Source organism: Capsicum annuum, unplaced genomic scaffold, assembly GCF_002878395.1.
Source record: "Capsicum annuum cultivar UCD-10X-F1 unplaced genomic scaffold, UCD10Xv1.1 ctg1489, whole genome shotgun sequence".
Classification (NCBI taxonomy): Eukaryota; Viridiplantae; Streptophyta; class Magnoliopsida; order Solanales; family Solanaceae; genus Capsicum; species Capsicum annuum.
The window spans coordinates 3,502,440-3,512,444 of NW_025820303.1; the positions used below are offsets into that span (position 1 = coordinate 3,502,440).

Below are 10,005 nucleotides of genomic sequence, written 5' to 3' on the forward strand. Positions count from 1 at the left end.
TTAAAAATTTCATAATATGTATTATAAATTAAATAGTTAACAACTTTAAATCTAAAAAAAATAATCTCTTATATATTTAAAAAATACGTAAAAAATATTATAAATCACAATACTTAACAACTTAAAGATATAAAATATTTGGTTAACTCTCAAAGTTACATCAGTGTCACTTAAATTGGAATATAAGAAAAAATATTATAATAAATCACAATAACTAAAAACTTCAATTATTTTAAAAATATAATTGACTATCAATGCCATAAAAGTTTGGACAAGGAGAGTAGCATATAGTATTTGAAACTTACATAAAAATATTATAAATTACAATAGTTACCAATTTAAAATATCTAAAAAATATATTAAAAATATAATTAATTATCTAAATTTTATTCGCGTCACATAAATTGAATAAAAAAAAAACATATATTAGGCCCATGCAGTGATACAAATAAACAACATTTTATTTTATTTTATTTTTTAAAAGAGAAAGTAAAAGAAAATGAACATTTAAGTTAATTTACTCATATGATATCTTCCTTTAAGGAAGAAAATATATACTCATCTATTTGTTTGTTGCTCAAGTCAAATGGATTCCTATTCAGCTTCGTTGACTTTTTTATAATAGAATAAAAGAACAGAAGCATAATCCGAGGTCAACTTCAATTATTGTTATTGAAGACTCTGAAGCAAAACTAATGACTTTTGAGGGAAATGATTATGCTTCACTAAAAATGGTGAAAAATGTTTTCTTGATTATTTTCCTTTTCACATGCTATTTTTGCTCCTTATCATTCATTAAATTTCAAATAGTACCTCACTAAACCTCAAAGTTGATTAGATTACCATTTTAAGATGCAAAGACAACTCCATCCACCTAATTAAGGCATGCAAATTGCTTCCGATGTCCACTTTCAATTGTCCCCGACTTCTTAGAATTGCTTAAACTCTAACCAACATTTTAAAAAATATTTTTTTATTATATTAATATTAAAAAGGATTGCAATTTATAATATTTTTCATGTAGTTTTCAATTATTTAAAATTTAAATTTAACGTATTAAATTAATTTAATTAAATTTTAATAATTGATCAAATTAACTCTATTTTTGAACAGTAATGACTTAACGTAACCGGTGGGAGTACTTCTAAAGAATTTGCCATTTTGACTCGTAAAAGCCCTATGCTTTTTCCTCGAACAACTAAAGATTGATCCAAGGTTGAGCACCAAAAAATACTAATTTTGTAGCACACACTTTTACCTTCTTTTTTATAGTTCTTTTATGCGTGTACCTCGACTATCTTATCATATGCTACCTTCTACAAATAAAATATCGTTATGCTACCTTCTACGTATAAAATATCATATAACTCTGTTCACCAAAATTAATATTAAAATTTTATTTTTTTTTCTCCTTTCGTGGGGCTTTCTTATTTATATATTTCTTGATGTTTTTCAGTCTCTGTGTGTGTTGGATAGGGGATGTTGTGTAGACAAAAGGGTTGGTTATATGTCCTGGAGGATGTGGTGGTTTGCAAATACTAGTATATTCAAAGAGGTGATGTATAGATATTAGATCATAGCAATTAGCACCATTACAAGGTACACAAAAAGAAGCAATCCACAAGAATGACATCGTATAGCAAACCAAAAATTAATTTATGAAATCATCAAATTACACACAGAACGGATTTGGAGAAAGAGGATATAACAAAATAGGTCACAACACGTCACGTCGTCTGGTTGGGAAATTATTATCCCGGGATAACTAATACCGGGATTAGTTATCCCGGGATTACTCGGAATAACTTATCCCACCATGTATATGGAATAAGTTATCCCATCACGGAAAATGGTGAGACAAGTTATCCCGGGTTGGATTAATCCCTCCAACCAAACAAGGGATTAAGTGATATTTTATTTTATCTTATCCCAAAATAACTTATCCCTTGAATTTTTTATACCTCAAACCAAACGACCCAAAGCCATAGCCTATATAAGATGCTAAAAAGTAAAAACAGATCACACAGCTTTGGCCAACACATAACACAGCCACCATCACAAACAGTAGAGAGACTTAACAAAAAGATCTGCACCAGCAGAGTACTGCAACAGTGTATACTTGCATTTGTAGGACCAAACATAGACAACAATAGAGTTGACAAGTCTCTGAACCAACATTTAAGTACAGCTATTTAAGAAACTTAAACCCCATCGGATAAAGCTTACCTATACAGTCTTATATGACAACGAAATGACAACTACCTTCTTTAGAAACATCTATAAGTTCTTTCTAACCAGCAAGGCGATATGTGAGGACATCTCTCACTACTACTTGTTTATTACGCCATGCAGGATCCTCCAACCTCTACATCTACATGGTAACGTAAAAACCAAACTGAGAAAACTATAGGCAATTGATCTCCACCTCATGAAGGCAGATTGTGTAGACCCTTCCCTCTCGGAAATGTGCACAAATTTTTCGGCTACTTGCTATGCATTTGCATAATCTCCTTGCTAGTACCAAACAGGAACATCTTGCTTCAGCATGTTATCATATGAAATCGAAGAAAAACTTTCAGAGTAATCGGTGGATTGCACATTGGATGGAGATCCAAACATGAAATTGAAGTTGTCATTAGGGCCTGCATTGAATGGTGAGGTTAAAACCTTGCTCTGATCATACCGATCTCCTTGCACGAAAATAGAATGATTAGCAGAAATGTTGTTGTCCCCGAAGATACTTCCCTCCAACACAATCCCATGGCTTTGTAGGAAATTGTTCTGTTGAACACTAGTTAATTGATGAGGCTGCTCCTTGGACATGACAACGTTCCCCGCCATAGAGCTTTTATTTCCTTCTACATTACTCTCATAGAATGACATAAGATCGTTGATCACCGTCTGCCCATCTTTAGGAACCTCAAACCCTGATGGATCAAAGGAGGGTTGAGCTGGGTTAACCGGCAGCTGAGCCTGCTTTGGCTGGACACACTGTTGAGCGAAGATAACTGGCTTGACTTCATCAATGTGAAAGTTTGAAACACCAAATTGGGAAGTATTTCTGAAAGAGCAAGTTAATTGATGATTGTCTCTGGTGGATCTGTCCGGAAAACCATGGCGAAGCTCACTGTGCGGACATTGAAGACACTCACAAGTATATATCTTCTGATCCATCATAAAAGACAAGTCATCAGCCGGCTTCCTCTTGTGAGTGAAATCTAAGTTGGCAATAAGTTCATCCTTGATTGGATGAGATTGTTGTTGCAGAGGCAGAGCCTTGAACATCTCAACATCAACATTCAGCAAACTGAGATGTTTTGGTTTTTGCTCTTGAACATCAAAGGTGGGGTCATCAACAGCACCTTCAACATCATACTCACTGCTATCATTCATACTGAGAGTTCCACTACCAGCAGCTGAGGACAAAGGTGGACAACGATCAGGATAAAGTTCTCGAGCCAAAACTTCTTCCTGATTGATGATGACAAGCCAAGTTGCACTTTCCTTCGCTGTCATCTTGTCCTGCAGGCACTTTGATTGCCTTACCAGCTTGCGAATCTTAGCGATATCAGGGGACATGTGCTTGATCACCGCTGTAAGGACTCCAACCTTCCATGCCTTCTTCAGATCATGAGGCTTCTTATAAGGTGGAGGACCTTGATCCTTAGGCAGTCCCAGTTGAGGCCACCAATCCTCCTGTCCATTTGGCCACCATGGAGGTGAAATGCCTTTTTCCAAAGGAAATCGCCTCTGTGGAGGATCACAATGTTGCATTAAAGCTGACAATAAAGAACCAAGAGTGGTATCTTGAAGCTCCTGCAAGGTGTGAGGGGTAGGACCAGTCGGATTAGATCCCTCATTCTTGCCAGGGATGGCATTATCAGCTTGGTACTTTGCAATGGCAGCAGGTCCATTGCGATCAAACCTCACTTTGTCCTTCCACCACTCCCTGAGATTATCAGATGCCCCAGTCACCGGTTTTCCTTTCTCGGGGATAATTCCATAAACAAAACCCTGAGCTTTACATACTTCCATCATCTTCAACATGTACTTCAAGATCCCATCTTGCGCCCTCGACATCTTCTTCCTCCTTGCTTGCTCCTGAGACTGGCGTTGTTTGACAACATCAACACCTTCCTTACTCTTACTCATTTCTTTCAGCCTTTTCAGCTTCATCTTGTCCTTCCACATCCTCTTCTCCAGCTCTTCCACGTCGATCTCCTCATCACTATAATCATCATCCATCAATGGCTCCGGTTCAATCGGTGGGACCGCTGTTGCTGCTTCCACCTCTTTTAGCGGAGCAGGGAAGAAATCAAGATCACCGCAAAACCCAATATCTTCAAACATCATCATCTTCACAACCCTGAATTTTGGTTAAGAAAAGCACCAACCTTCACATAAATTGGGAGATAGGACAATATGTATTCCAGTTGGTCAAATAGATGATAACCTTCCCTCCTGCAAATACAAATACAAATACAAATACAAGGTAAATAAGAAAATCTAAATTGATTACATCTATCAACAACCAAAGGCTATTTTAATTCAAACAAACAAACAATCAAACAAAGAAGCCTATGAATCAAGTCACGTCTAGTCAAAGATAATAAGTGGCCATAAAGGAAGTGAAACATCAATATCAGAATCACCAACAAAATTTGTAGAACTAAATCACACACAAAGAAAAAGAAAGTGAAATAGCATGTGAAGATCACAACAAACACATGGAACTCAACTAAAAAGCTAAGAGATACTCCTAAAAAAGTTAAAAAAAAAAAAAATAAGTGGCCATTTTGGGCAAAAAGAAACAAAATACTGACATCTGTGACATTGCACTTTTATAAAAAGAAACCTAGATTTGTACACATCAGTTAAAAAAACCAAGATCATCATGGCAGAAAAAAGGTATTACTTCATTTAACCAGAAGTCATTTCTAGCAAACTTTGACAAATTTCAAGATCTGACATATCAAAAATTGTTAATAGCCCGAAAAAAGAAATCATAAGAAAAAAATAGGGGGGAAAAAGGAAGAGGAGGGGGGGGGGGGGGGGGAGTGTTGTGTAAAAACCTTGTAATTGAACAGGAAAAAAAATCCAATCTTGAAACAAAAGCCCCATTCTTATAAAGAAACACAAGGCAAAAACATAAGAGAAATCAAATCTTGAAAAAAAGCTCCAATTTGTATACTGAAAAATAAGGTAAAAGCACAGCAGCAGTAATCCAAGATTAAAAATGAAGTCAAATAACAAGAAAAATCCAATCTTGAAACCAAAAACTCCATTTTTTATACTGAAACCAAAAAGCAAAAACATTTTTAGAAAGAATTTGGAAAAAAAAACAATTCAGTAAAACCAAGATCAAGAAATGAAGTAAAATAACATAAAAATCCAATCTTGAAACAAAAGCTACAACTTTTTATACTGAAACCACAAAGCAAAAACATTTAAAAGAAATTTTAAAAAATACGGTTCCGTAAAACCAAGATAAAAAATGAAGTCAAATAAAAATCCAATCTTGAATCTCCAATTTTTATACTGAAACACAAGGCAAAAACATAACAGAGAAAGCTATTCAGTAAAATCAAGATCAAAAAATGAAGTCAAATGACAGAAAAATCAAATCTTGAATCAAAAGCTCCAATATTTTATACTAAAAACAAGGCTAAAACATTAAAAAAAATAAAAATAAAAGTTAATTAGTAAAACCAAGATCAAGAAATGAAGTCAAATGACAGAAAACCCAAATCTTGAAACAAAAACTCCATTTTTTATACTATAAAACAAGGACAAAATCATTTCAAGAAATTTTTTTACAAAAATTATTTAGCAAAACAAGATCAAGAAATGAAGTCAAATATCAAAAAATTATCTATAAACAATAACTCCAGTTATATACTAAAAAACAAGGCAAAATCATTTTTTAAAACATAAAATAACAAAAAGTTATTTATTAAAACCAAGATCAAGAAATGAAGGCAAATAACATAAAAATTCAATCCTAAAACAAAAACTCAAATTTTTACACTCAAACACATGGCAACAACAACAACAAAAAGCCAGTGTATTCCCACATAGTGTGGTCTCGGGGTAAGATGTACGCAGTTCATACCACTACTTGAGAGGTAGAAAGACTGCTTCCGATAGAAACAAGATCAAAAAATGTCAAATAAAATCTTAAAACACAAAAATCAAGAAATCCAAAATGTATCTACATCAGCAAAAAAACCAATAAAATCACAAAAAAACCATCTTTACGAAAGAGAAAATCAGGAAACAGAATTATACCTCAAAGGGTTTCCTTTTTTTGGTTCCAAAACTTTTGTTCAACTCAACAATTGACCCTTCAAGAGTAAGAAGGGAGAGAGAGAAAGGGATAGAGAGAACAAAGGGAAGTTATAGTAGTGAGAGTTTTTTATTACATTCGAAATAAATACTATTTGTTGTCGCGGTGGTGTGGTAATAACATTAGGTGTCGTTTGTTTTTTGTTTTTTACTTTAAGATATGATGGTTGATGCTCGCATGAATAATTTGCGTCAGAATATTTCACATTGATGACAATATGTTGCCTGATAAAAATAATTTTGTGCTTAAAAGGAATTTCAACTTGAGACTTCCTATTAGTAGGTATCATTTGCTTTTTTTTTTTCAATTTTTTTTATTTGTAATTGATACTTGTACTGAATTTTGATTACATCTGAATTCATGTCGGAATATTTTACATTGGCAATAAAGCGACCTAACAAAGATGATTCTGTATTTAAGAGATTCGAACCTAAAATCTCTGATCATTAGAAATTATTTAGTAGCTAGTAAAGAAGCATCTTATGCATGCATATATACAAAGAGAGAGATAACAAAGATGATTCTGTATTCAAGAGATTCGAACTTGAAATCTCTGATCATTAGATATTATTTAGTAGCTAGTGAAGAAGCGCCTTATGCATGTATATATATAAGATTTAATTTTTAATTTTGAAATTCAGGTAACAAATATATGTATAAATTATGTATAATCAATATGTGAATTCTCTATAACTAATATATGTATTATTAGTATCTATATAATTTTAATTGCTACCAAACAACTCCTTAAGGATAAGTAGAAGGCATCAAAATATTTCAAAAGCCAAGCCAATTGGATTTTTTTTCCTTTCTTGTTTGTTATTTTGCTTTCATAGATTTTCCTTATTGAGAAGAAAAATATGATACGGAATATGCTGGAGTGATCAATATATTTTAATTCTAAATAGTAAAAAAAAATTTAAGTTTAAGCTTTTGATATGAGTTGCTTTATTAAAAAATATTTTATTTTTAATATAAAATTGTTTGAATTTAATTATTTAGGAGGAAACATTATGAATCGCATATATTAATCGTGAAAATATTTTTTTTTATTTGATACTATAATAATTGCATAAATGTTAGTTTTAAATTTTGACCCATCTCAATATTTTGAAAAAGCTTCAAATATCGCGCCTAATAATAGTGTATAAAGACATTCTTTCTTTAAGCATGAGATCCAATCGTTTTCTTTGTTAAGAGCAATAGTTTGAGCTTTTGAGAATCTATGGATTTTTCAGACTATTTATAATAGTGAAATCGATAATGAAAAAGAAGCCACGAAAAAGATGATGCAAAAAAGGAAAAAGGATTTGAGCATTTGCTGACAAAGTTAAGACACCTGATAGATGGTTGGACCGTTTGCAAACAAAGTTAAAACACTTATTACAGGGTTTCAGCGTTTGCCACCAAAGTTAAATATTTCCTCCGTCTCATTTTACTCGTCTCAAAGTGAAATGACACAGCTATTAAGAAAAATAATAAATAATATAGTTAGTTTATCATATTATCCCTATTAAATGATGTTTATATTTTAATTTTTAAAAAAATAATTAATGTAAAGAATAAAATATAAAAAAATAAATTATTTTATCTTGATAAGTAAAAAAGGACAAGTAAAATAGGACATCAGATTAAGAAATTTAAGACGAGTAAAATGGGACGGAGGAATTACATGTTAGTGTCTGAGCGTTTAACCACGTTTGACAAACTTTGTTCAGTTTTGTTCAGTTAATTAATGGTTTTAGTTCTATATTTTTTTTCCCGCTTCATCTTTTTCGTGGCTTCTGCCTCAATATTGATTTGGCTATTACAAATAACTACTTCCTCCGTTTCAAAATAAGTAAATTATTAGGGTATTTATTGATGTTTCAAAATAAGTGAATTATTGAATTTTTATCTAAATTTATCCTTAAGATTTGACAACTAATTAACTTTTAAAAAGATATCCTTATGATTTGACAACTAATTAACTAAGCAAAATTTTGAATATTTGACAAAGGGAAGTTGTAGTAGTGATAGTTTTTTATTACATTGGAAATAAATATTATTTATTGCGGTGGTGTGGTGATAATAGTAGATATCAGATATTATTAGTTTCTAGACACGTTATAATTTGTGTTTTATAATTTTTAGAAGCTTTAAATTGAGTCAATATCTTATGAATTTTTTCAAACCTAAAACTCATTTATCTTCTAGTTCTTCTTTGTCGAGCTCTTCATTGTCTGACAATCTTCCCAAAGAATCGAATACAGATAAAGTGTACACGAATTTACATCTTAAAGCAGTCCCTGCAGAAAGAAAATCAATTTCAGAATATCCTTCAGATGTACGTGATCGGGTGAGAAGATATTATATATAAAAGAAACCTTGCCAACCAGGTAAATTATAAAATTTTGATTTTTTCGAAAAAGATTTTGGAGGAATACCACGTCAATTTCATCCTAAATGATTTTTTCCTTCGTATTCTCAATGATTAGAATATAGCATTAAAAAAGATGTAACATATTGCTTATGCTATTATTTGTTTAAAAATGAGTTTGAAGGATACCAAAAAAAAGTGAGTGATTCTTTCACAACAAAAGATTTTCGAAGTTAAAAAAAGGGTTTAAAGAGGCTTAAAAAGCATGTGGGTGAGGCGAATAGTGTTCTATTTCAAGATGATGCTAGATTAAATGAATCCAAAACAATCTATTCTAACCTCACTTGACAAGCAATCCGAAAAAATTAAAGGTGAACACAGGGTTTGCTTGAATGCTTCGATTGAAGTGATAAGCTATCTTTTGAAAGGGGGATTGCCTTTTCGGGATCACAATGAATTTGTTATTTCTACAAGAAGAGGCCATTTTCTAGATCTCTTAAAGTGGTATGTGGATAAGAAGGAAGAGGGAAAAAATGTTGTATTAGATAAAGCTCCAAAAAATAACACCATGACTTCTCCCGATATTCAAAAATATATTGTAAGTTCTTGTGCAAAAGAAACAATAAAAGCAATTATTGAAGACTTGAATGTGGATTACCTTGGGATATTGATTGATGAGTCTAAAAATATTTCTCATAAAGAACAAATGACGCTTGTTTTGCGGTATGTCAACAAGGAGGATAAGCTTATCGAGAGATTTCTTGGTCTTGTTCATGATAAAGACATATCTGCAAATTCATTGAAAGAAGCGATCTAATCTTTGTTTTTAGATCATTCTTTGAGTCGATCTCAAATACGGGGACAAGGCTATGATGAAGCTAGTAACATGCAAGGAGAACTTAATGGTCTTAAAACTTTAATTTTGAAAGATAATTCTTTAGCATATTGTATACATTGTTTTGCTCATCAGTTGCAATTGACTCTTGTAGCAGTTGCGAAGAAACATTATGATGTGAATAATTTTCTTAACATTCTTGCGAATGTTTTCAATATAGTTGAAGGTTCTTTTAAGCGCAGGGCGATGCTTCGAGATGATCAATCTGAAAAATTAGAGGAATTACTAGTGCTGGGTGAAGTTCATACATGAAGTGGACTAAATCAGAAATTTAGACTTCAAAGGCCTGATGATACCTATTGAGGTCTCATTTTAAGATAGTACGTAATTTTATTTTCTTATTGTCATCAATTGTTCATGTATTTAGTTCTTGAAAATGAGGGTACAAATTATCATGAGAAAGCA

At 32.1% G+C, this 10,005-nt stretch overlaps 1 protein-coding gene across 1 annotated transcript; it reads right to left on the reverse strand.

Moving 5' to 3' along the window:
- Positions 1–2,101: 2,101 nt before the first annotated feature.
- Positions 2,102–6,457, reverse strand: LOC124890263 (protein ETHYLENE INSENSITIVE 3-like). The gene is made up of 2 exons (XM_047402101.1): positions 6,289–6,457; positions 2,102–4,461 (listed from the first exon to the last, which is right to left on the reverse strand). Exon 2 carries the CDS (start codon positions 4,354–4,356, stop codon positions 2,515–2,517), a length of 1,842 nt encoding a protein of 613 aa, XP_047258057.1. The 5' UTR covers positions 4,357–4,461; positions 6,289–6,457; the 3' UTR covers positions 2,102–2,514.
- Positions 6,458–10,005: the final 3,548 nt, after the last annotated feature.

Coding starts and splice junctions, on each gene's coding strand:
- LOC124890263 (XM_047402101.1), bottom strand. CDS start 4,356: ATGATGATGTTTGAAGATATTGGGTTTTGCGGTGATCTTGATTTCTTC.